The sequence below is a fragment of the Durotheca rogersii genome (genome assembly GCF_024521655.1).
Source record: "Durotheca rogersii strain YMJ 92031201 chromosome Unknown GGS23scaffold_9, whole genome shotgun sequence".
Taxonomy (NCBI): Eukaryota; Fungi; Ascomycota; class Sordariomycetes; order Xylariales; family Xylariaceae; genus Durotheca; species Durotheca rogersii.
In genome coordinates, this window is record NW_026251240.1 from 677,659 (window position 1) to 701,375 (window position 23,717).

Genomic DNA, 23,717 nt, shown 5'->3' on the forward strand with positions numbered 1-23,717 from the left:
TGTCAGTGCACGCCTCTGCCATCGTGGGCGCGATTGTGTAATTCCCGCAAGATCAGTATGCTCATGGGGGTGCAGAGTTGCTGGTTCGCGCTGCCGCTCTCTGCTCTCTGCTCTCTGCCCTCTACGTCTTAGTATGGAGATGTGGAGCAGGGCCGGTCAGATACCGAGCGGTGGGGTCCTGCAGGGACCAAGACGCACTGTGCACCGCGCTGCAACCTACGAAATCACATAGTCAGGTACCTCACTCACTGATGTGCATGGGGAAAGACCTCAGCAATTCCCCGAGAGATATCGTGTGCCGGGTGCAGGCGGCAGAGGTACCTGTCTATCTGCCATCTGATGGAACCTTCCACCCATCCTTCTTCAACGTAAACAAACCTAAGTGATGGACGACAGGAAAAGGTCCAGCTCATTCCGTTGTGCTAGAGCATCGTGCCGTAGCTGATGAGAGGCCGGGGCCGTTCAGTCCGTATCGCTCTCTGGGAGGCAAGTAATTAGTATGGTAATGTTAGCCACCACCTGAGGTACTATGTAGAATGAATGTATGGCCTTCCAACCGGCATGGCTTGATAACCTAATCGGCCACACACTCATATACTTTACAGGCACCTTTTCTTACACCTTGCGTAGGAGGTACATCAGCGCTGCCCTTAGCACATACCTGCGGAATGGCAACGGAATACCTAGGCAGTATGGATAGATGTAGGTACCTACCTACCTAACCTACCTACCTAGGTTTATACCTCAACGGTGATGAAGGACGGTCGGTAGATGGGGAAGTTATCTACCTCATATAGGGCAGGCATCTTCTGGGAGGTTAATTGCTCGGGCATTTCTACTCATAGGTACTGCCGCTGTCAACATTACCTTGCGCAAGTACTTCCGACACATCGCTGGTGGAAGATAGGGCACCGTACTGGCTAATGCCACCCAATGGGATCGGCTAGGAAGGAGGAGGGTGGGCACGCAGTGGAATCCGGAAGGATATACGGCTCCATGCTTGCACTGTACGGACATGTACCTGTACTTGGGTGCGGCCACGGACCCGCTCGAAGCTTGGTCAATCAGGGCCCCACACCTTCGGAATTAGCTCTTTCTGCTCTCATGCTGCTGTTTCCCTCGCCTTATAAAGAAAAAGCTCTCCCGCCTGCAACGCGCTTTCCTCTTTCTCCTCCCCCATCACGTTGAAGACTTTGTACGGCTCGTCTGGCTTGTCAATTTCTCCAAGGTCGTCCGTGGTGCCTTCCGCCAAATCTCCCCTCCTCCCCCTCCCCCCCACCTAACTTGGTTTGCACGTCGTCGACCTTCCCCCCACGACACCGCACCAAAACATCATCAATTCCTCCTATCCTACACCTAATCAACATCCCGACCGGTTCCTAAAGTCTCGTGGACGCAACCCTTCTCGGCCTCACCTGGAGTAACACATAATCACCCGGCGCCAACCTCGCCACCCTTTCGTTTGTAGCCGGGTGAACAACGCTGGATAGCCCTCAGCTGTCACGCCTGTAAGCTCGCCAGCCATGGCCGAGTCTAATGCCGCCGGCGCCCCGGCGCTTCAGACCAACATTGAGTCGGGCAAGTTCGACGAGAAGGACGCTCACCGAGCTCAGGACCCGACCCGTACCGGTGCCAAGGTTGGGGAAGAAGAGGAGGAAGATGAGGACATCGACGCCCTGATCGAGGATCTCGAGTCCCAGGATGGCAACGCCTTCGACGAGGAGGAAGAGGGCGAGGGCCAGCCCGGCGCAGGACGAGTTGTGCCTGATGAGATGCTGCAGACCGATACTCGCGTCGGTCTTACCGAGGGTATGTTTCCCCTCCCCCTCCCCTCGGTCCGTCTCCGGATTCGACAACCACGTCTCCAATTTCTGCCTAGTGGAGCGGCAATTAGCTGGCGCAAATCCCATCGGGTATCGATGGATTCGTCCGTTTGTGAATCTTCAAGCTGATCGTTTCTGTAGCCGAGGTTGTGAACCGCCGACGCAAGTATGGTCTGAACCAGATGAAGGAGGAGAAGGAGAACCTCATCCTCAAGTTCCTCGTAAGTTCCGCTCTTGCCCTCATCGTCCTTGTGGGCGGTCGCTAATTGGCGTGGTTTAGGGGTTCTTCGTCGGACCCATCCAGTTCGTCATGGAGGCTGCTGCCGTCCTTGCTGCTGGTTTGGAAGACTGGGTCGATTTCGGTGTCATCTGTGCTCTGTTGCTTCTCAATGCTTGTGTCGGGTTCATCCAGGAATTCCAGGCCGGTTCTATCGTCGAGGAATTGAAGAAGACTCTTGCCCTCAAGGCTGTCGTTCTCCGAGATGGTACCTTGAAGGAGATTGAGGCACCGCACGTCGTCCCTGGTGATATCCTCCAGGTCGAGGAGGTAGGTTGTCTTCGCATATGGGGCGGCGTCGAGTGTCGGTTTGCTAACTGGGTCATCCGTAGGGTACCATCATTCCTGCTGACGGCCGAATCGTTACCGACGATGCTTTCCTTCAAGTCGATCAGTCGGCCATCACCGGCGAGTCTCTCGCTGTCGACAAACACAAGGGCGATCAGTGCTTCGCCTCCTCCGCTGTCAAGCGTGGTGAAGCGTTCATGGTTGTTTCTGCTACTGGAGACAACACCTTCGTCGGTCGCGCCGCTGCCCTCGTCAATCAGGCTTCCGCCGGCAGTGGCCACTTCACCGAGGTGCTTAACGGCATTGGTACCGTGCTGCTCATCCTCGTCGTTTTCACTTTGTTGATTGTCTGGGTCTCCTCGTTCTACCGATCCAACCCCATCGTCGAGATTCTCCGCTTCACCCTGGCCATCACCATTGTCGGTGTTCCCGTCGGTCTCCCGGCTGTCGTCACCACTACCATGGCTGTAGGCGCTGCGTATCTTGCCAAGAAGAAGGCCATCGTTCAGAAGCTTTCCGCCATCGAGTCTTTGGCCGGTGTCGAAATCCTGTGCTCGGACAAGACTGGTACCCTGACCAAGAACAAGCTTTCCCTCTCAGAGCCCTTCACCGTCGCCGGTGTTGACCCCGAAGATCTCATGCTCACTGCCTGTTTGGCCGCTAGCCGCAAGAAGAAGGGTATGGACGCCATCGACAAGGCCTTCCTAAAGTCTCTCAAGTACTACCCCCGCGCCAAGGGTGTTCTCTCCAAGTACATTGTCAAAGAATTCTTCCCCTTTGATCCCGTGTCCAAGAAGGTTACCGCAATTGTCGAATCTCCCCAGGGCGAGCGCATTACCTGTGTCAAGGGCGCTCCTTTGTTCGTTTTGAAGACTGTCGAGGAAGACCACCCCATCCCTGAGGAGATTGACCAAGCCTACAAGAATAAGGTTGCTGAGTTCGCTACTCGCGGTTTCCGTTCTCTTGGTGTCGCCCGTAAGCGTGGTGAGGGTGCCTGGGAGATTCTCGGCATCATGCCTTGCTCCGACCCGCCCCGTCACGACACTGCCCGCACCATCAACGAAGCTAAACGTCTCGGTCTCTCGATCAAGATGCTTACTGGTGATGCTGTCGGTATCGCTCGTGAGACATCTCGCCAGCTTGGTCTCGGTACTAACGTGTACAACGCTGAACGGCTCGGTCTTGGTGGCGGCGGTGATATGCCCGGCTCTGAGGTGTACGATTTCGTCGAGGCTGCTGATGGTTTTGCCGAAGTCTTCCCCCAGCACAAGTATAATGTGGTGGAGATTCTTCAACAGCGTGGCTACCTTGTTGCCATGACGGGTGACGGTGTCAACGATGCTCCCTCGTTGAAGAAGGCTGACACTGGTATCGCTGTCGAGGGCGCCTCTGACGCCGCCCGATCCGCCGCCGATATCGTCTTCTTGGCCCCTGGTCTCGGTGCTATCATTGACGCCCTCAAGACCTCTCGGCAGATTTTCCACCGTATGTATGCGTACGTTGTCTATCGTATCGCCCTGTCCCTCCACTTGGAGATCTTCCTGGGCCTGTGGATCGCCATCCTGAACCGTTCCTTAAACATCGAGCTTGTCGTCTTCATCGCTATCTTCGCGGATGTCGCTACTCTTGCCATCGCCTACGACAACGCCCCCTACTCGATGAGCCCTGTCAAGTGGAACCTGCCGAAGCTGTGGGGTATGTCGGTTCTCCTCGGTGTCGTCTTGGCCGTGGGTACCTGGATCGCTGTCACCACCATGTATGCTCAGGGCGAGAATGGCGGTATCGTGCAGAACTACGGTAACATGGACGAGGTCCTGTTCCTCGAGATCTCTCTCACCGAGAACTGGCTGATCTTCATCACCCGTGCCAACGGTCCTTTCTGGTCCTCTATCCCGTCGTGGCAGCTGGCCGGCGCTATTCTCGTCGTTGATATTCTCGCCACCTGCTTCACCATCTGGGGTTTCTTCGAGGACTCGCACACCCACATCGTCGCCGTCGTCCGTATCTGGATCTTCTCCTTCGGTGTCTTCTGCATCATGGGTGGCGTTTACTATATCCTGCAAGATAGTGTCGGATTCGACAACCTCATGCACGGCAAGTCGCCCAAGGGCAGCCAAAAACAGAGATCACTCGAGGATTTCGGTAAGTTTATGACAGTCTCCGACGTTATGATTCCGTCGGCTAACGCGCTTTCTAGTGGTCTCGTTGCAACGTGTCTCGACGCAGCACGAGAAATCCCAATAGACGACCGGTCGGTGAGGAAGGAAGCCCACAGCCAGCCGGTACCGCTATCAGGGGAGACGTACAATTGTGTTACATACACTTGCCCTTCGGTTTATAGATTCCGGACCAGGCTCGGTTGTTCACATTTCCATTTCTTGTAAACTCCATGCCTCGGCGCGTAAGCCTCGGTTCGCTCATACCCACACGTTAGTCTTAATAAGAAAGAAAAAATTGCAAATACGTGGCGTGCCTCGTTGCTGTGCAGACGCATGTAGTAATTGCCAGCCGGCCAGCACTCGTAACGACTGGAGGAGGTTGGATCATGTGGAAAATGACCCTTACGCTTTTCATGTATGTATTATAGGGCAAGTCGTGCACGGGTATCTCTCGCAACGCCTACGACCATGATCCGACGAGATGAAGGGGGGGGGGAGAGAGGGTGTGTGTAGTTATGAGGAATCGAATCATCTTGATGAACTGTGCACATTGCATCTCATTGGCGTGCTATTTTTTTTTTGGAAGGTTTTTTACCCCCCAAAGATATTCGTAGTTGCTGCGTGCCTGAACTTAGGTAGGTACTTCTGTTAAATGGGTCCATAGGTCTGGACAGGTGGGTTAGGTACCTAGGTACCTACCTCCTAATGCGTACAATATAACCCGAAATTCGTAACGGCGTCGGGATAAAAAGATAACCTCTCTACTCGCTTAGCTCGTGGGGTTTCGACTTATCGGAATCCGGTGGGGTTCATGCGTCAAGCGGGTTCACCGTCCATCTTCCACTGCAAGCCGTAACTAGGAGAGGTCAACCGACTACACCCCGATACAGTCGAATCGCGGGCCACTCGCGGCGAACGGACAAGATGCCTCTCAAGTTGCCGGGCCTGTACTATGGTAAGGGCCCCCCGTCTATCGTGTGCATCTCACCTACGTTATACCCCGTCTACCCTTCTCTTACTACCACCACCCTTCCCTGGTCGCTCATCTACATGTACTATCTAGCTACGTCCCCTTCGTTCGCCCTACCTACTTGCCAAGGCCATCCCAAACCGCTCGGACCCGCGCTGACTTTCTGTCAGACAAACAACGCCGTCGCTACTTCAAGGTAGAAAATAGCAGCACGGCGCCCCGCGACGCGGCTTGGTCCTCCGACAATGTCAAGAAGCGCAAGATCCAGGACGCCGAAGCCGCGGCGGCTCTCCGCAGGATGACACTACATAAGAATCGGATCGCACGATCCAGAGTCCTGGAGGAACCGCTGATGGGTGGTTTCTTCGCCCGCGAGTGCGGTGACGCGCCGGCCGATCTCGTCGCTGCGAGCTTCGCCCAGGGTTTGGTCGGGATGGGCAAACTGCCGCTGGCCGATGCCCGTTGGCATTCGGACACGAATATCAAGCATATGTTTGTCGCGGGCAAGGATGAGAAGACGGGCATCTGCACTGCCTATGCCAGTAAGTTTCGCGGCGTCGGGTCTTGGCCTGGCTGTGGACGGACAGGGGCTGATATATCGAGTGTGCAGCTCTCGACGAGCTGACCCTCCTATCCACCTATGTCCCCCGAGACCCAGCAACGGGCAGGTATGCATAACCAGACCCCAATTAGGCTATGCGACCAACGTGCGTATATCGGGGAGTGGAATGCTCACAAATCCCACTCCAGAGTCCATCGTCGTCTCATCTCCAATTACGTGCGTCCTGCGTCCCATGTCGCCCCGTACCGAGAACTGGCCGTGCCTCAAATTTCGGACATCAAGTATCACGAGCGGAGCAACCGTATCCTTGTCACCTCCCGCGCCCCCAGCTCGGAAGTGTCCATGTGGGCGTTCGTTCCTAAGACGACGGGCCCCAACGACCCCAGACCGTCCTGGCTCATCGGCCGAAGTGAGCGAGCCTCCTAGCCGCTGGAACACATCCATCCCCCTTCTTTGTCCTTTACCGTCTGCGTAGTGTTCCAGATATGCTAATGTGGTCTCTTATCTGCCTCTTAGACGGCGTAACCCTCTACCTCAACATCAAGGGTTCCGGCGACCCGACCTACAATGACTACGCAGCCAACACCGTGTGCCCGGCGCCGGTCGGCTCCCCTAACATATGCATGGTGGGCACGAGTCGCGGCCTCACACATGTAGACTCGTCTGGGAACATGCGGTGGACGAGCCCGTGGGGACCGGGCAAGTACTTCTGCCACCCGGAGGCCTTCCGGGACGTGTTCGCGGTCGAGTTCCAGCGGTCGCACCGTGATTTGATCCTCTTCGGCGGACGCCCGGGCGCGCTGTTCGTGGCCGACTTGCGCACCCACCCTAGCGTCTGGGACCACCTCGACCTGCCGGCGCCCATTACGCACGTGCGCTCCCTCGCCAACGACCACCAGGTCCTCGTCGCCGGCCTGCGCGACACCTTGCGGGTACTAGACCTGCGCTTCGCAGGGCGCCAGTGTATTAACAGGGGCACACCTCACGTCACCGCGCCCGCGCAGCCGCTCTTCGCCATCGACGGCTACCGCAACGCAGCTCAGATCAACATCGGGCTCGACTACGACCCCGAGTCCGGCGTTGCGGCGGCCGCTCACGACGACGGCACCGTCAAGCTGTACTCGGTGCGCAACGGGGGCAGTGGTGGCGGGAGCGGCAGCCGTCGTCTCGCGAATCGCGACCTCGACCGCGTGCGCTCGCGCCACGGCGCTATCCACTGCATCCAGTTCCAGCGCTTCCCCGGCGACGCGACACCCACCTTGTTCGTCGGCGAACACAGTAATATCAACGCATACTCGTTCGGCGTCGACGACCCCGAGGACGAGGCGTAGCTATTTTGCGTTGATGTGTCTACGGGGACAGGGGTAGCGAGATGGCTCCTCATTACCTGGCTATCGTCTCGCCTCTTCCCCCTCTACTTAACTATGATACCTGTTCATACCGTCCTCCCCCCCCGTCCTCCTTTCGGCTCCAATACTGCCAGTATGAAGTTAGATCCCCTCTCTCTCCGTATTGCATGGTGGACGGGCCCCCTACGATACCGGAAGGTAAGATATACCTAGGGAGGAGGGGAGCTCTTGGAAGGATAAGTACATACAACACACGGATACGCGCGCGCACGGGCACGGGCACGCAAATGGACGAACAACGGACGCATCTCACGAGAAGGAAAGAAATACTCACGAGTGCATAGCCGTCGTCGGGGCGTTGCGATCAGCTCAGCTTAGCGGCAGGTCGCACGATAACCCGACGCGGCATCGCGGCGCAGCAAGTGTTTTGCGGGTTTACGGGTTCAACCCAGGGGGAGGGGGGAAATTCACCGCGTATCTGGGACCCCCGTCCGGCCCGGGGAGAAGGGGGAAAACGAGACTGGAAAGGTAGACACCACCGCTCCCTCCGCTTCGGCGTCGAGGGTGGCCGACGGTGTAAGGCGGTTGCGTTGCGTTGGGACGGACACATAGCACCTCCCCCCCCCCCCCCTTTTTTTTTTCTCTCTTCCACGCGTTCACTACTCCCGCGGCTTCCCCCCCCTTCCTGTCTGTCTGGCCTGCTCTTGCCAGAGACGGTCGACGCGTGTGACCTGCTCCGCGTGCTCCCCGCGCGGCCTCGCCTCTCTCCGCAACGCGCGTCGCTCCGAATGCCTGCCTTATAATCCCAGAACGCGTGCGACTGGTGTGCGCAGGCAGCGTGTATGTACGATTCGCTCGTGTTCCCGACTCTGCGGGAGGCACGCGTGCATAGGTAAAAATAGAAACCGAGAATGGCCGGCGTTGTTCTACAGGGGCTGCGGTAGCAGTTGCCGTAGTGGTAATCGTAGAGTGTATTATAGATGGCGTGGATGTGTATAAGTTGCTACCCTCGCTACGTCTATCTCTACCACATATATATATATATGGTACGTGTACGTTCCATCTATCCAGCGCGTCCGTCCGTCGCTTATCCGAACCCGGCTTTCCCCATCCTAGTATATATGTAATAATACCTTTTTGCCCGGGTCCTTCTCTCCGTGTCTGTTTGTCCGTCTGTCTTCCTTCCCTAGAGCAACTTATGTAGGTATGTCTGTACATGCGTCAGCCCCCTTCGGCTCCCTCTAGCCCTCTAGTTTGGGGTCAGAGCAAGACAGGAGACGTAGACACGTGTTCAGAATCCGACAACTTTTTCCGAGAACCCTAATGATATATATATATATATATATATGTGTGTGTGTGTGTGTGTGTGTGTGGGTGGGTGTGTGTATGTGTAAACGCCTCCACCTCCCTCCCTTATATAAATCCAAGAGAACGCCGTTGGTATGGGTATAGGCACGTAGTTATAGTAGACGTGCGGGCTCAAGCGGGATTAAAGGGGGTGGACGGAGTGGTTCTAATCGAAGAAACCCCGTTCGCAAGTCGTCTTGCTCCGTGTTTGTTATACACCTGCTCATTCTCGGTTCCATCCCCGATTTACTAATTACCCCTCGCTAAAGCGACTATCCGGTACGTCCTCCCCTGGCGCTCGGCGCGCGTCGATCCCTCCCTCTCCTCCTCCGCCGCCGCCGCCGACGCGCTGGTATTGCTGCTGTCGATGATGATGGTGCGGCGTATCGCTCTTGAGGTTGTACGTACCTCTGAGGCGCGGAAACGTGCGGTCGAACGCTTCGCCGAGCGACCAGTTCTCGAGGCGGCGGAGATGGCGCTCGAAGACGGGGTTGATGATGAGTTCGGCACCGTCGGGACTGCGGAGCAGGGCATCGGTGGCCTCGTAGGGCCAGTTGAGCGAGATGGTGAGGGTGAAGGGAATGAAGAAATTGTCGAACAACGTCACTCCGGCCGGGTCGCGACCGGGCGCGTGCTCGCGCGCGAGCGCCTCGCGCATCCGCGGGAACGGCAGGTGGTCGATCCACGCCGGGTGCGGTACCTCGAGTTGCGCCGGCGTCGGCGTCACCCACGGCGGCAGAAGCTCCCAGTTCTCTCGAGTCGGGCTCACCTGCCATCGCATGATCAAGAACATGATGTACAGCACTGCCACCCGCTCCGGTAGTGTGCTGATCCCGGGAAACGCCGCCAGTATGTCGGTGAATACTTTGGATAGCGGGTGAGATAGCGCGCTGTTTGCCGGGTTTAGCAGCGACGACACGGACGGGTACCGGGGCCCGACGACCTCCCGCGTGGGCACGCCCTCGGCGGCGCGCTGCCGCCGCTCGTGCAGGAACTCGAGGAGGAGGGTGTCGAGGGGGCAGGTCGGCGCGCTATTCTTGATCGGCGCCGAATTGCCGACCCAGGGCGGCTCTTCCGGGGCTGGGGCTGCATTCTGCGACACGTACTCGATGCGCTGCAGCTGCGGCGGCGCGCTGCCGGCGGCCGTATTGGTTCGGGGAGATGGGAGCACGTTGGCGTTCCAGTCATGCTTCATGGGAAGATGTCGGTATTCGGGGGTATCCTGAGCCCCGTTGACGCCGGTCTGCATCCGACTTACGCGCTGCGAAGGGTCGAGGAGGAAGTCGAGTTTCAGCTGCTCGCCAGCGCCGAGATCTAGGTTGTGGAGGAGATCATGTCGTTGCTGGTTTAGGAGTTTTACCTGGGACGAATTTGGGCTCGACTGCGTCTGCATTTGTGCCTGCCATGGCGGCTCCGGTGCAGAAGCAGGCGAGGCAGCACTAGCGGGCGTCGAGGTGTTAAACGTGGTGTGGGTGGAGGGCGAGTGCTGTGTGACCTGAGTCGGGGCGAAGTTTGTGAAAGGCGATGCGTAAGTTACTTCGGCTAGAGTTGACCCGGTCAGCCCAACCCTGTCGTCCATTAACGTGCCAGCACGGGCAACGAGACAGGGGGTTCAGCTAGAGTGAAATTGTCTCTAACTGCGCACTTCTTCTGTCTCGTGAACTGACCTTGCTGGCTAGACAGGACGGGCTGTATTAAGGACATGACAGAGGCGAGTCGGTTCTTGATGTCGGCATTTTCGGCCTCGACGGCTTCCTTGGCCCGTATGGCGGCCTGCAGCTCCTGGTACGGTTGCTGGGAGGTGAGCTCGCGTATCCGCCTCTCGAGGGCTTCGATCTGGTTCCGAGTACGCTCGCGTATGGCTCTCTGCGCCTCTCGATCTACGGGCGAGCGAGGACAAAGTGGTCAGCGTGAGAACTGGGTAGAGACGCGGTGTTACGGCCCGGGGGACCCGGCTGTCTTGAGCGGTGATATAGGTATATAAAAGGGGATGTATAGGGAACGGGACGTGTAGAGGGGGGGAACCCCGGGGTAGCGAGGCTTACGGGATGACATTGCAGACGAGACGGGACGGGACGGGACGAGGGAGGCGAGAGTGAGAGTGAGAGAATTGGACTGTTAGGCCCGAGAGGTCATACCGTTGGCTCTCTTCTTGGCGAGTTGCTCGGGGGTCAGGTTCGCCACCCCCCTGGAGCTGGGGCCGGTGCGACGCTTCTTCGTCCGCTGGTCCTGGAGGGCGAGGTCGGCGGCTGGGTGGGCGGGGAGGTGGCCATGGCCCGGCAGCAGCGGCTGGGAGTCGCCGTTCGAATCGGAGGGGGGCGTGTCGACGTTCTCGGGCGAGGGGTGGGCGAGGGCATCAGGCCTGGCAAGAGGCAGGGCCGCGGCGGAGGGTCTCGGACGGGCATCGGCGGGAGAGGGAGGGTAGGGGCCGGTGGAGCTGGGGGCGGGACGATCGGCGGTGATGGCGAGGGAGGAGAAGAGGGGGCCAGCGGCAGCGGTGGCGGGAGGAGGAGGAGGAGCAGAAGTGGATGTGATGATGGGCGGGAGCATAAGGAAGCAGGAGGAGGTATTACGACGCAATACAAGGTAGCTTGTATCACGACGATAACCTTGGTAATGCTATTAATAAGCCGGGGGAGAGGGACGGGGACTGGGACCGGGAATGGTTACCATCCGGCATCGGTACCACGCGTAGAGCATGTGGTGCTGCGACTCCGTAGTGGCTGGGCTGGGCTGGGCTGGGTGCTGCTTGGGTGCTGGCGCTGCTGCTGCGTATCACCGTCGGGCGGGAGGGAGAGAGGGCGAGAGGATGGGTTGCGACACTGCTGTGGCCGACAGCCCGCAACCTGACCAGTCAGCTGTCGAGGCCTGCCCGCCCTTCCCTCGTCTGACCGTCCGCTCGTCCGGGCCCCACCTGCCACCTGCCAGCCTGCCTGCCCTTCTCTCTCTCTCTTTCTGGCTCCCTCGCTCTCTGGCTCCTGCCCACGTCCAGGCACATCGTACCTGGCCCCCACGTCGGCGCTGAATGTACATCCGGTCTCTACTGACCCGACGTCGTGGGGTGTTGTACCTACCTTGGGTACCTGCGAGACAGGTACCAACCATTACTAACGTACATATAAGGACGGGTTGGTGTTCCCCGTCTGTCGCCAAGGGCTCCTTCCTTTCCCCCTTCCCCGCCGACTTTTACCCTTCTCGGGCCATACACCCGACGCGTGGCGACTTCCTGCCGCCTCTGCCGCCTCTGCCGCAGGAATAGCAAACAGACTAGAAACGTTATGACCATGCGGCATGCATGCACAATAATTACCCACACGATGCATAATTCGGCACCTTGTCTGTCAGTTTTCTTGGCCGCCTCCCTTGACGGCCTACCTAGCTTAGCTACCTCCTGACCAGGGACGGTATCGTGTCTCCCTTACGAGTACAAGCCGCAGCTATGCAAATTACCACCCGTACCGGAGACCCCTTACTACAAGTCAGCACACGTGTCCATCTCGTCCTTATCTGCTTCCTCGCCATCCCCAGTCTCTCTTCACGAATTAAATATTTAATAAAAAAAAAAGTGTGCCTGTACCTGCATTACTACCTACCACTATTTCTACTTTTAACGTGATCGGCTATGACGGGTAGCCTAACTCGGCCTCAGCCCGGGTACGCATATGTATAGCCTGGGAGGAATCCTCCGTCTATCTCCTGCCTGTTTCTTCGTCACCACCCACGCCCCCCGGAGTCTCTAGGGAGGAAAAGGAAAAGAAAAAAAAATTTTACGTCGCCGCCATCGTACATCTTGACCTGGGTACAGTACAGATGGACAACACGCACGCGCGTATGCACCGACATACGGACATATCAAGTTGTCCTCCCCAGCAGCAACGCGGCGTTCCCCACACACCTCTAACCCTAGTCCGCCGAAGCCCGCGCGAGTGCCTCGTGCAGGTGTGGCGGGAACCGGTATCGCAGCTGGCCCGTGTACGTCGTCAGGTCCAGGCTGATCTGCTTCAGATTGTCGCACATCATCCGCCGCGTGCCCTCGTTGCCGCTGAACTGCCCGCTCATCAGCCGGTCCCTCTGTCGGATGCAGCATGTGATCGTCCACATCAGCAGGTTCGGCACGTTGATCGCCACCGTCTGGGGCAGGCCCGAGAAAGTGGCGGCGTAGTGCCGGATCTTCGCCGGGTCGCCGTTAGCATCCAGCGGCAGGATCCGAAGCCCGCGGATCTCCTATCGAGCAGCTGGTTAGCGTTCTGCCAGTTTTTATTATTATTATTAATAGATAAGATACACTTACGTCTAGAGCCTCCGGCCACTTGCCGGCCTCGACCAAAACCTTGATCTCGCTCATGTGCAGGAGGATGTGGCACGCCATCCGGTTGGGGTTCTCTATCTTGGTGTAGAACATGGCGTCCTTGTCGTATATCGACATCATCGTCGTCGCCAGCTGGATGGGGTCGTCGATGGACGCCAGGCTCAGGCTGCTGTTGGGCTGCACCTCGGCCTCCTTGCCGTCCGCCCGGGGCTTAACCGGCATCAGCCGCATGGGGTCCTCGCCGATCTCGAGCGAGATCGCCTCGCTCAGCGCCCGGCTCACGATCGTCACTACGCTGTCGTATTCGCCAGCCAGGTGGTACAGCAGCACGGCATCCGTAGTGCGGCCGTTGTCGTCGGCGAACCTAGCAGCCTGCAACGTGACCGTTTTCACGAAGTCGTCTTCCTCCCGGAGGCCGATGAGCGACGCGCGCTCTTCGACGAGGCCGGCGATGCGGTGTCCGTTGGGCCGGATATCCCCGATGAGCTTACTAAACTCCCTAGTCTCCAGTACGAGTTCGCGGATGGCGACGTGACACAGCTCCGCCTGCTGCCGGCCCGCCTCGCCACCTAGATCGGCGTTGAGGCAGATGAGCGTGAGGTAATCTACTGCCGAGGCGACGTCGGCCGCCCGGAAGTCGCGAGTGTAGTACCCTAGCATGCGGCCAAAGTTCAGCTGCGGCCGCGAGCGAGTGTCGTGCGACAGGAGGGAATCCTGCGTCGTCCAGGGGTCTGCCGGGCGCAAAAGGCCGTAGTACTCGAGGGCGATAGCAAAGTGGATCGCGTCCACGTAGGAGAAGGCGTACAGGTACGCGATGGCCTGCTCGAACATGCCCGAGAGGATCTGCAGGAAGAAGAACATGCCAAAGGTACCATTAGTATCCTCGCTTGGCGATTTCGGGAAGTGCTTGAGGCCGATCTCCCGGATGCTAGCTCGTAGATCCTGCAACCCGTACGACTCGGCAGCCACCTCGGTCGCCTTGTCGTTCTCGCGAGCGAGGTTGAATTGGAGCCATATCCAGTCCTCGATCTCCGTCTTCAGCCCGTCGAGGTTGCGGTTGCTGACGTCGCAGCGGCCCACGATCTTGTAGCAGGCCATTCGATATGGGTCGATCGAGTTGTCTGGCGCGTTGCGCGCCCGCTGGTTGTATTCGTTGTGGCAGCGTTCCTGCAGCTGGCGTCTCAGCCGCCTGTCAGGACTGCTAACGTACTCGAGGAGGTATGACGCGAAGGTGCGGTCGATACTCCGGAAGGTAGTCGATTGATTCTTCACGTAGCGGGCAGCCTCCGCGATATTTCCAGATCGTAGCAAGTAGAACACGATTGCCCAGACGAACTCGCCGTCGACCTGCTGGAGTTCGGTGTTGTCGGGTACGAGGTCCTTGCGCGCGTGCCGTAACCGAACGTACGCCTTGATCTTGCTGATAACGTCCGGCCGACCGCCGAGGTTCGCTTCCCGCGGGTGTTTGGCGATGAGGCCCTCGATTTCTCGGAAGAACTTCTTCTCCAGGAAGGCATTTGCGCCGTTGAGAATCCTCTTACGCATGCCTATCGCCTTCGGGGACTTGTCATTCAGATCTAGGTAGTCTTCGCGGAATTGGCGCTCCCTCGACGTAGCATCGCCGGCGAAAGTCTCCGCCTCCGGGTTCTCTCCGACAATGGCCATGGCCGCATGATACGCATCAACGAGTTGTTGAGCATGTCTATCCCCAGAGCTGCCTGCCACCGCCGCAAGCTCGTGTAGGATGGGATACGGCAGCTGCTCGATGCGGGCGAGGTTGAGTTGCCGCACGCGTTCCGCGAGCCTGCCCTGCTTCTCTCGAAGGAATCGATCGTCGATCGAGGCCGCAGCACCCAGCGCCGTGGGGCTCCCTCCCGTCGCGTCTTGAACATCCTTGAATTCAGGCTGGTGAGACCCGATCTTACTGGGCGTGCCGATGACCGACTTTTGGAGATGTGACCGCCCGAATGTGCTGGCCTTGATACCTGGGGCCGTGGATCGTGATGCCTTGGCCGTCCGTCGCGACCGGCCAAAGCCCACCTGCGCCTCTCTGCCAGGTGTTCCGACGGCCCCTTCGGCAACCCCGTCGTCCTTTGCCTTAATCCCGAAGTGTTCGTAGATCCGCTTCCTCTGGGCTTCCCACTCCATCGTGATGTTATCTTCCAGGAAGTTGTCGAAGTCTCTCGCCGATCTCTCCAGCCCGTCTGCAATCATGCTCAACGTCGTCTTCGTTTGTAGGTTCGCGAGATAGGCGTCGACGTCGACGTCGGCTGCGGCGGCGGCAGCCGGAGGGCGTTCGGCCCGACCTCCGATCCGAGCTTCGAAGTCGTTCAAGTCCTTAACTGCCACTGCCGGCTCCACGCCGGATGCCGCCAAGATATACCGAGCTTTGTCTTGCTGTATGGGATTCGCCTGTGGGCCCAGTTTTCGTAGGCGCTGCCGGAGGTCGCCCAGGCCCAGGTGGAGGCTGGGGAGGTCCTCGAGCGGCGACTGCTCGTTTACCTGCTTCTTGCTCTTCGAGAGCAGGCTGTCGAAGTAGCCAGTGGTATTGCCTTGCGCCAGCGCGCCGGTATTAGCCGGGGCCTGGGCCTGGGCCTGGGCCTGGGCCTGGTTGGCTCCGGGAATCGACGAGTTTCCTTGAGTGAGGTTGAGGCCGAGGCCGCCGGCAGCTGGCTGGGCCTGGGCCGCAGGTGCGCCGAACATGCTTTGTGTCTGGGGCCGTTGAGTGCCGCCGAGAGCGCCGAACATGCTGGATGTTTGCGGTTGTTGGGTGTTGGTAGCTGTCGTGCCGCCGAGGCCGGCAAAGGGCTGCTGCGTCGAGGCAGAGGCGCCGCCGAACAAGCCGCCGCTGCCGACTTGGGGCTGCTGGGTATTCGTCGTCGCAGCGCCGGCCAGGCTCGGGAAGGACGATTGCTGTTGCGTGTTGCTATTCGCCGCAGCGCCGAACAAGCTCCCCGCCGAAGACTGCTGAGGCGGCTGCTGCTGGGTAGGCTGGCCGAAGAGGGAGGCAGCCGACTGCGCGGGCTGCTGGCTCGACGCCGTGTTGGTCTGGAGCGGGCTCCCGAACAGGCTGCCGCCGGTGGTGGCAGGCGCCTGGCCGGCGGGCTTCCCAAACTGCGACATTGGTGCGAACGAAAAAGCGCGGCTGGCGCAGCTAGGGTAGGTAGGTATGTCTCGCAGGCCGGCCGCTTCGTCTCAGGAGTTGGGCGTGGGCTGCCGGATCTGGCAACGACGGGCGGCACCGGAGGGGGGCGGCGAAGGGAGAGAAAGAGGGAGGCAGGGAGAGAGGTGAGGCGGTTTCTACCTGGACGTAGATTCTTTGGAGGGAAACAGGAAATTTCACAGCGAGGCTGAGAAAACAAATCAACAAGGCGAGGAGAGCTCCTGGGACGGGTAGGTACGTACCTACACAGGCACTTGGCACGTGGTAAGCGTGGCAATGTAACGTGGAGCTGCCTGTTATGGTGGCAGCGGTGTGCACGGATCACCTGCCTCAATCAAGGCTTAGGGACTTACCTAGGTGCCTAGCTCCTAAGGTACCTATAGCATAACATGATTCAGGGGGTAGCTTTGGGCTTCAGCCAGTATCTCGTAGGGACGTATGAGCGCTATCTCGGGTACCTGACCTCCTGGCTGGCTCAAGTGCCTAAACGTAACCCAGGAGGGCATTCCGTCTCGATGCCTGCATTTTCCAACGCGTTCCACGATACAGCAACTCCGTTCACCCTTCATGCCAATATGCTACACAACCCTATAGCAAAACAAGTCCATTCTATTTATCGCTCTACCTAGGTATAGGATTGCATAGGGAGATATGTTCTTTCCTATCCGCTCACCAAAGTCCATCATCCATCCCGCCATCTGAGCCGGTCTTATTACACATTACCTACCTCATCCATTCCCCTTTCCAACAAAACAAAAAAAAAAAACTACTGGCCCCAGGACCCGATCGCAGCGTCGACCTTCCTGCGGTATTCCTGCTGGGTCCGGCACTGCTCGAGGAAGACGCCGTACTTGGCGTCGAGCAGCTTCTTCTCGTTGGCGTCGGTGCCGGGCTTGACGAGGCGGCCGGGCTTGCTCATGCGGTCCATGATGCTCCAGAGGTCCTCGGTGCCGCCGTCCGGGTCCGCGCTGGCCGCCTTGGCGCCGAGCATGGCCGCGCCGTGCACCACGGCCGCGTGCACGTACCGCGGGATCAGCACCGGCTTGTCGCACACCGTCGCGATCAGGTCCATGAGCATGTCGTTCTGGCACTGGCTGCCCGACATGAAGATGGTCTGGATGCCGTGGCCCGCCGCGTTCATCGCCTCGACGATCTGCCGCGTCTGCAGCGCGATGAACTCCATCGTCGCGTAGTAGTAGAGCGCGAGCCCGTCGATGCTCGAGTCCGAGCTCAGCCCGATCACCGAGCCCTTCATGTTGGGGTCCGCGACCGGCGACCGGTTCCCCCACAGGTCGCCGTAGAAGAAGAAGTGCCGGCCTAGCCACGAGACGCGGGGAGCCTGGCTCTTCTCGGCCATCTCCCTCAGGTGGCCGTTCATGTAGTCGTAGATGTTCGTGTGCATCGCCGACACGAGGGGCATCACGTCTTTGTGTGCCGGGTGAGTTTCCAAGACGTGTCTCAAGAGCTCGCCCGTGGCCGACTGGCCACCCTCTGCCAGCCAGAAATTGGGCAGAAGGACATCACGATAAGGTCCCCATACGCCGTTTACAAACACGGGCTTCTCGGACATGGCCAGATGGCAGGTGGATGTGCCGGCTACGGCAGCGAGCCGGGTCGAAGCCTGGGCGAGGTCATTCGCCGGAGCGCTCTCATCCGCATGGCCATATTCCGTGTCGACCTTGGCTCCTACGGTGCCAATCCAGCCGGCGTAGGCATCGATAACGCCGCTACCGACGGCGATGCCCGCTGGTAAACCGAGTTGCTTGCTGGCATGGTCGGACAAGTACCCAGCAAGCTCTCCCGCGCTGAGATACTTGCCATTCTAGAAGGCGGATCAGCAAAAAAGTAACAGTTTACCGGGTCCGGAGCGCGGGCTTTCGAGAGAAGGCGGTGCCTACCACTCCGTTGACGCCTCCCATGCGCTTAAAGTTGTCCTTGGTGAGATCCCCCAGCCCAATCTCGTTGAAGAAATCCTCCTGCCAGCCCTTATCGCTCCCATCCACGCCCACGGGGACGTAGCCCTGCTTGCAGACGGTGCTGCAGAAGCTTCGGTTTTCGTTGCCGGTAGCCAGATGGGTTAGCGCGTCGGCTAAGTCGTAGAACTTGCAGCGATCGAAGAGCTCCTTCGGCATGTTGTTCTTCAGCCACAGGACCTTGGGGATCTCCATCTCGATGCTCATCTTGCCGCCGACGTAGCGTAGCAGGTTGTGGCCCGTGGCGTTGATCTTCTCCGTCTCCTGGACGGGGCGGTGGTCCAGCCACAGGATGACGTTGCGGTCGTTGCCGTCGTTCTTGAAGTCGGGCCCGGTGACGGTGACGGGCAGGTCTTCGTCCTGGGAGAAGACGGCCAGCGAGCAGGTAGCGTCGAAGCCTATGCCCTTGATGAGGCTGACGTCGATGTCAGACTGGACGACGACGCGCTGGACGCAATGGCAGATGCAGTGCCAGATATCCGTGGTTGATTGCTCCTAAACCCGTGTGAGCTGCTCCTGTCCGTCCCATCCGTCCCCATCGGGCGAGGCAAAAGGGACGAGCGGTAAGCTTTAGATAAAGACAACGCACGTAGTAGCCCTGCTGGGGTTGCCATAGCTTGATCGTCTCGGACGCGAGAGCCTTGATGTCCCCCGTCGAGTCTATGAGGCAGGCGCGGGCAGAGCCGGTGCCGACATCAATCCCGATGTAGTGGTCCTGCATTATTTACGGTCACGTCAACTGGGAGCCCCTGGCGAGTGTCATGGGAGGGGAACAAGGGGCGGGGGAGGGTAGACATACATTGTTTTCGAAGTGGATGACATTGCGGGTGCTGGGATCGAGAAGAAGCCCGGGTTAGGACACACGAGTCTACCGGACGGTGCGTACGGACCGAACCGTCCGATGAAATAAGGGGGAGGGCGTTGGACTGACTCCATCCTGGTGACAGAGCGGCACGCCGCTTAGTGCGAGCAAAAAGTTTGCCGATGCGCGAGACGAGTTTACGGTCGGAGGTGCGAAACAGCTACGGCCGCGAATCGTACACAAAGAGGAAGCTTGGGCTTGCCCGATCGATCGCGAGGCGTTGTCTACGAGATGCTGCTCGCTGACGCCTCCTTCACTCTCAATGGGGGGTTGCGTATAACGGACGTCGAAGTGTCCCTCGGAGGAGCGGGAGGGAATAAAAGAAGAGCAAAGAGGGGAAGGAACGGGCTAAAGAAAAAAAAGAGAGAGAAAAGAAAAGAAAAAAAAAATACAGGTCAATGCCGATTATCAAATATCGTGAGTTTTCCCATCCTAGGATCGATAGCTTACTGCCCTAAGTAGAGCTTCCTCTGCCCTCCCTATTGAGGGGGCGAGGTGGGTTTGTTCCCGTATACGGCGCGCTATACTGATCGTAGTGTCGTCACATGGTGGGGTGCGTAAAAGGTGGGGGAGCCGACCGCGGCGAATCCCTCCTTTACCATCTTTACGCAGGCACCTAATATTACTAAATCAGTGCTGACATCGTGACTTGCTTCCCTCTCCGCTGCCCCCCTACTACTCATCTTATCCGAGCGCCTATAACATCTAGATACCTACGTATACTTTAATAACAAAAAGTACCTGAAACTACGCACCGTAAATATCTCTTTCCCTAAAAGCATTCGAGACTTGGGCGCGGCAGGCCGACAGCGCGGGGAGGAGGCGTTCGAGAGGCCCCGCGCCGAATCTCCCGCCATCCGCTTTCACGCCGATCCGATACCCATGCGTTAACATCATACCTGTTATACACATCAAGGCTGTCGTCATTACTCTACGTGCCCGCACGCATACATCCTTGTCTAGTATACATCGACGGGGGCACCGCCCCCTCTATCCCCCAGCGCGGCTCCGGCTTCTCGCATACGGCGTCGGGACCCGGCGTATGGGAGGCAAAGATTGTCGCCGCCATTTGCCTGGTCGCCTGCACGCGAGACGCGTGCGTGTCTGGGCGAGCCAGTGATGGGCCGTCGACATTCCCTGCCGAGCCCTCGCCTGCCTTGCGGTGTGATGTACATACACCAAGATCGTCGGTTCGTTCGTTCGCCACCTAGTATAATCGTCCCCTCCCCCTCTTCCTCTTTTCAGTAAGAGAATGCCGATCTGCCCACCGCAAGACATAGTAGTGCACATACATAGAATTAAAACCCTCATACGCGCCGTGGCCGAGGGGGGGAGAAGAAGAATGGCAAGAGGAAAATGCCGTGCGTCATTATCTCCTATACGGGAGAAACGGCGGGGAAAACCCGCTCCCAAAGGAACCAAGTGAATTTCTGTGTGTTTCGTAAAGAGGAAAGGAGAAGGCAAAAAAAAAAAAAAAAAACACCTAAACCGTTCCGCGCCTTGCTGACAGTAAGAAAAAACACATGAAGATCCCTTACTTCATAAAGTGAGACGTTGTAAACCGTCGTTAATGAATCGTCAGATACGCCGCGACCGCTAGGGAAAATCATTGGTCCTAGGGGGGAGGGGGCGTCTATATCTCTGTATCGCATTATCATTTCATCGTGGGAGTGCTGTCGCAGGCACCTTCTCTCCCCCCACTCCTACACACGCAGGTCGTGGTCATCGTGCCGTTATTCTAAGATCTCCGATTGGTCGTCGACGAGTATCAAGACCGTCAAGGTCGCCGCGTAGGCTTCGCGGACGGCACACGCCATGCTGTGTTTTGCGTTAGCCCTTCTGCCCGTTATCCGCGGCCGAGAGACCTAGGCAGAGATTGAGACCGCGGCGCGGAGAGGAACAATAAACTCACCAGGTCTTCCCGATATCCGCCACCACGGCGTTGAGCCCCCAGTGGGAGCACCACGCGCGCGCCAAGACCTCGTTGTCTTTTGTGCCAAACGCCTTGATTACGAGCACCTTCTCGTCGTCATCCTCTCCCGGCTGGGCCGACTTCGCGGGCTTGCTTCCGCCGACCGGGCTTGACTCCGGACCCGGTTCCTTGGTGTTCCCGTTCAGCTTGCCCCAATCGAGAATCTTCACCACCTCGTCGACCTGGACGGCGGTGAAGACGAAGTCGAAGAATAGCGGGTGGGGACCGTCGGTGCACGGCCACGCGTTGATGAACGAAACATCGAACGTGAGGTGAAGCGGCCACGACACGCCGTCTATGGCAAACTGTATCGACGCGTCGAACCACTGAGGGCCCGAGTCCTGCTTGTCGGTAAGCGTCTTCAGGTTGACCAACTCGATTCGTATCGTGTCTACGATGTCGTCCGTGTCGGGTATCAGCAGCTTATAGTCCTTGACCGGATAAACCCTCGAAGGCGGCCCTAAGGGATTGGATCTTTCGCTCATCGTAGCCACGTCGCCCGGCGTCAGCATATGCTGCCGCGGCTTCCGGGCGCGGATCCGGGCGATTTGGGACCGACCGAGGTCCCCGGTGGGCCGAGCCGGACCAACCCATCCGGCAACCTCGAGACAAGTCGGCGCGAGCACCTTGCCGACGACGCAACTCGAGGACCAGTACGTATAGCTGCCGCGGTATTGGAAGCCGCAGTGGGGGTGAAGGTGTGTTAGCAAGGCAAGATTGTCTGTCGCCTTGTCCGGGTCGACGTCGATGAGAGCGTTCATGATAAGGAAAGGGAAAGTGGGCTATGAGACAGTCAGCAGAACGTTCTACGCAGGGGGGGTGTGCGCGGAGTCACGGCGACCACTCACTCCCGGCAAGATCAGACAGCTGAAAAAGGCCATGGCGTGCGAGCTGACGGACATCAGCGTCCCCTCCGCCTCTCTCAGCCTCAGCTCATCCAGCGTCTCGGTTAGGTTCGGCCACTTCATCATCTGGGCAAACCTCTTCAACATTTTGACCTGTCTCTTCTGCAACTTGAACCGTAGTCTGACCTGTTCTGGCGTCTTCCCGTAGTCCTCGATGCGCAGGTAGTCCCGCCATCGTCTGGCGAGCGCTAGATTCCATTGGATCTTGGGCGGTATCAGCGCCATGAGCTTCTCCTTGGCCTCGTCCGTATGGAGCCTCGAGTTGATTCGCAGCTCCAGCTCGAGGCTCAGCAGTAGCTGGTAGAAGAACTTTCTGTACTGCTCGTGATTCTCAGGGCCGGTATCGTAGATGAACTTTGTGACGACCTGGTTCTTCGGAATCGAGAAATCAACCCAGTTGGAACTCGACAGACACGTGACCAAATCGGTAATCTGCTGGTGCATCGTCTTATGCGGGCTGAAGGACTTGTCCGGGTCCTTGAGAAACCGCTTGTACAGGCGATATAGCAGCTCTTCGCTGTCGTCTTCCAGACCGCCCTCCTCCAAGTCCTTCAGCCGATCGAAAATTCGGGTCAGATCGGCCTCTCTCGGGGTCATGCCGAGGTCGCGCAGCTCGATCTGGCGCGGGAGTTCGCTGAAGAGACCGACCCAGTGGTTCAAGGTGATGGTGCCCGGCCGCGCTCCGAACCCGAACGCGAGGCTCGGCTGCTCGAAGGTCTCCCAGGGATAGGTGGGCAGGCCGGTGCCCTGGATTCGCAGGGTGGTCAGCTGGGTCATGGACTCGTGTTGGTTGGCGGCGTCGGTCTCGTCGCTGTGATTGCCGGCGGTGGTGGTGTATAGGCGGTAGTAGTGGTCGGAGGCATGCGGGATGGGGCGCTTGTGGCCCTTGTGGGCCGGGACACCTTTCGAGATGAGCTCCATCGCGTGGCCGAGCGATAGCTCCTCCTCGCTCGACACGCCGGATGGCGGCCATCCCGATAAGGTGGCCGAGTGGTGGCGGTGGCGGCCGTTCGGTTTCTCGCGGCCCTTGCCTTTGGGGTCGGGATTCGGGCGCCGAGGTCGTCTGCGCGGGTGGGTAACATCGACCCTCTCGGATTTGCGTCTCTGCGAAAACGAGTCGTCGCCCTCGGCGAACCGTCTCAGCGGCGGCTCTTGCTCCTGTGCAGGCCGATGAGCAGAGGTTCAGGTGGCTCGACGAGCTGCGGCTCGACTTTAGATACCTACCAGCTTCGAGGCTCGCTGGGCGTTGCTGACTCTACGAAGCAGACCGCCCCAGAATCCCTTCTTCTGCGGTTCAGCCATGGTTGCGTTCGCGGAGGGTCTCGGCTAGGCATAAATGCGATCAAGTAGCAGTATGGCATGCAGGGAAATTCGCGATGTCTTGCTCGGTCATGCTTGGGCGGTCGAATCGGCCGAGTGCGAAAAGCAGGGACGCGTCAGTCCTGCGTGGCTGCGCACGAGTGGGAATCAATAACAGCAGACGGGGAAAAAGCCACCAGCAGGTAACAAACAATGTCGGCGATTAACGCTCCCAAGGCGAGCTGAGCTGGCACTATGCAGCCGTTACCCACAGGTATCTCTCATGTGATAGCGAAACAAACGGGGATCCGGGTGGAGAGCAGCATTGCCTATGACGACGGCGACCGGGCAGGCGACTGTATATTAAATAGAGGGCGCCGGCGATCGAAGACAGGGGACAGACAGACAAGGGTATAAGAATAAAAAAAATTAAGAAATAAAAAGGTTGGTTTCTGTTAT

The 23,717-nt window shown here is 58.5% G+C and overlaps 7 protein-coding genes across 7 annotated transcripts; 2 read left to right on the forward strand and 5 right to left on the reverse strand.

Moving 5' to 3' along the window:
- The first annotated feature begins 1,188 nt into the window (after window positions 1-1,188).
- GGS23DRAFT_566827 (plasma-membrane proton-e) lies at window positions 1,189-5,093 on the forward strand. Its single transcript, XM_051516298.1, has 5 exons — window positions 1,189-1,809; window positions 1,965-2,044; window positions 2,104-2,370; window positions 2,433-4,530; window positions 4,586-5,093. Exons 1-5 carry the CDS (start codon window positions 1,524-1,526, stop codon window positions 4,630-4,632), a joined length of 2,778 nt encoding a protein of 925 aa, XP_051372127.1. The 5' UTR covers window positions 1,189-1,523; the 3' UTR covers window positions 4,633-5,093.
- A 199-nt stretch (window positions 5,094-5,292) lies between these two features.
- Window positions 5,293-7,637, forward strand: GGS23DRAFT_532475 (uncharacterized protein). The gene is made up of 5 exons (XM_051514748.1): window positions 5,293-5,502; window positions 5,688-6,059; window positions 6,128-6,185; window positions 6,268-6,488; window positions 6,596-7,637. The coding sequence occupies exons 1-5, from the start codon at window positions 5,472-5,474 to the stop codon at window positions 7,408-7,410; spliced, it is 1,497 nt and encodes a 498-aa protein (XP_051372128.1). The 5' UTR covers window positions 5,293-5,471; the 3' UTR covers window positions 7,411-7,637.
- Window positions 7,638-9,012, reverse strand: GGS23DRAFT_532536 (uncharacterized protein). The gene has a single exon (XM_051514749.1). It carries the CDS (start codon window positions 8,644-8,646, stop codon window positions 7,864-7,866), a length of 783 nt encoding a protein of 260 aa, XP_051372129.1. The 5' UTR covers window positions 8,647-9,012; the 3' UTR covers window positions 7,638-7,863.
- GGS23DRAFT_566844 (uncharacterized protein) lies at window positions 8,702-11,545 on the reverse strand. The gene is made up of 3 exons (XM_051516299.1): window positions 10,914-11,545; window positions 10,443-10,655; window positions 8,702-10,317 (listed from the first exon to the last, which is right to left on the reverse strand). Exons 1-3 carry the CDS (start codon window positions 11,323-11,325, stop codon window positions 9,029-9,031), a joined length of 1,914 nt encoding a protein of 637 aa, XP_051372130.1. The 5' UTR covers window positions 11,326-11,545; the 3' UTR covers window positions 8,702-9,028.
- Window positions 11,546-11,966: 421 nt separating this feature from the next.
- On the reverse strand, window positions 11,967-16,524 carry GGS23DRAFT_566857 (NIC-domain-containing protein). Its single transcript, XM_051516300.1, has 3 exons — window positions 13,067-16,524; window positions 12,353-12,999; window positions 11,967-12,243 (listed from the first exon to the last, which is right to left on the reverse strand). The coding sequence occupies exons 1-2, from the start codon at window positions 16,205-16,207 to the stop codon at window positions 12,679-12,681; spliced, it is 3,462 nt and encodes a 1,153-aa protein (XP_051372131.1). The 5' UTR covers window positions 16,208-16,524; the 3' UTR covers window positions 11,967-12,243; window positions 12,353-12,678.
- GGS23DRAFT_566858 (Pentulose kinase) lies at window positions 16,525-19,584 on the reverse strand. Its single transcript, XM_051516301.1, has 5 exons — window positions 19,152-19,584; window positions 19,020-19,050; window positions 18,810-18,935; window positions 18,146-18,715; window positions 16,525-18,069 (listed from the first exon to the last, which is right to left on the reverse strand). The coding sequence occupies exons 1-5, from the start codon at window positions 19,154-19,156 to the stop codon at window positions 17,014-17,016; spliced, it is 1,788 nt and encodes a 595-aa protein (XP_051372132.1). The 5' UTR covers window positions 19,157-19,584; the 3' UTR covers window positions 16,525-17,013.
- A 1,020-nt stretch (window positions 19,585-20,604) lies between these two features.
- GGS23DRAFT_532570 (uncharacterized protein) lies at window positions 20,605-23,523 on the reverse strand. The gene is made up of 4 exons (XM_051514750.1): window positions 23,184-23,523; window positions 21,903-23,117; window positions 20,995-21,836; window positions 20,605-20,900 (listed from the first exon to the last, which is right to left on the reverse strand). The coding sequence occupies exons 1-4, from the start codon at window positions 23,259-23,261 to the stop codon at window positions 20,816-20,818; spliced, it is 2,220 nt and encodes a 739-aa protein (XP_051372133.1). The 5' UTR covers window positions 23,262-23,523; the 3' UTR covers window positions 20,605-20,815.
- Window positions 23,524-23,717: the final 194 nt, after the last annotated feature.

Excerpts from the sequence above, each read along its gene's own strand:
- GGS23DRAFT_566827 (XM_051516298.1), top strand. The coding sequence starts at position 1,524 with ATGGCCGAGTCTAATGCCGCCGGCGCCCCGGCGCTTCAGACCAACATT. Across the intron at positions 1,810-1,964 it reads TCGCGTCGGTCTTACCGAGG|CCGAGGTTGTGAACCGCCGA; the intron begins GTATGTTTCCCC and ends TCGTTTCTGTAG. Across the intron at positions 2,371-2,432 it reads ATATCCTCCAGGTCGAGGAG|GGTACCATCATTCCTGCTGA; the intron begins GTAGGTTGTCTT and ends GGTCATCCGTAG.
- GGS23DRAFT_532475 (XM_051514748.1), top strand. The coding sequence starts at position 5,472 with ATGCCTCTCAAGTTGCCGGGCCTGTACTATG. Across the intron at positions 6,186-6,267 it reads CGAGACCCAGCAACGGGCAG|AGTCCATCGTCGTCTCATCT; the intron begins GTATGCATAACC and ends ATCCCACTCCAG. Across the intron at positions 6,489-6,595 it reads GTCCTGGCTCATCGGCCGAA|ACGGCGTAACCCTCTACCTC; the intron begins GTGAGCGAGCCT and ends TCTGCCTCTTAG.
- GGS23DRAFT_532536 (XM_051514749.1), bottom strand. The coding sequence starts at position 8,646 with ATGTACAGACATACCTACATAAGTTGCTCTAGGGAAGGAAGACAGACG.
- GGS23DRAFT_566844 (XM_051516299.1), bottom strand. The coding sequence starts at position 11,325 with ATGCTCCCGCCCATCATCACATCCACTTCTGCTCCTCCTCCTCCTCCC. Across the intron at positions 10,656-10,913 it reads CGCCAAGAAGAGAGCCAACG|ATCGAGAGGCGCAGAGAGCC; the intron begins GTATGACCTCTC and ends GCTCGCCCGTAG. Across the intron at positions 10,318-10,442 it reads CGTCCTGTCTAGCCAGCAAG|CCGAAGTAACTTACGCATCG; the intron begins GTCAGTTCACGA and ends GGTCAACTCTAG.
- GGS23DRAFT_566857 (XM_051516300.1), bottom strand. The coding sequence starts at position 16,207 with ATGTCGCAGTTTGGGAAGCCCGCCGGCCAGGCGCCTGCCACCACCGGC. Across the intron at positions 13,000-13,066 it reads AGTGGCCGGAGGCTCTAGAC|GAGATCCGCGGGCTTCGGAT; the intron begins GTAAGTGTATCT and ends GCTGCTCGATAG.
- GGS23DRAFT_566858 (XM_051516301.1), bottom strand. Across the intron at positions 18,936-19,019 it reads TCATCCACTTCGAAAACAAT|GACCACTACATCGGGATTGA; the intron begins GTATGTCTACCC and ends TAAATAATGCAG. Across the intron at positions 18,070-18,145 it reads TGGGAGGCGTCAACGGAGTG|AATGGCAAGTATCTCAGCGC; the intron begins GTAGGCACCGCC and ends TCCGCCTTCTAG.
- GGS23DRAFT_532570 (XM_051514750.1), bottom strand. The coding sequence starts at position 23,261 with ATGGCTGAACCGCAGAAGAAGGGATTCTGGGGCGGTCTGCTTCGTAGA. Across the intron at positions 21,837-21,902 it reads GCTGTCTGATCTTGCCGGGA|CCCACTTTCCCTTTCCTTAT; the intron begins GTGAGTGGTCGC and ends ACTGTCTCATAG. Across the intron at positions 20,901-20,994 it reads GCGGATATCGGGAAGACCTG|CATGGCGTGTGCCGTCCGCG; the intron begins GTGAGTTTATTG and ends CGCAAAACACAG.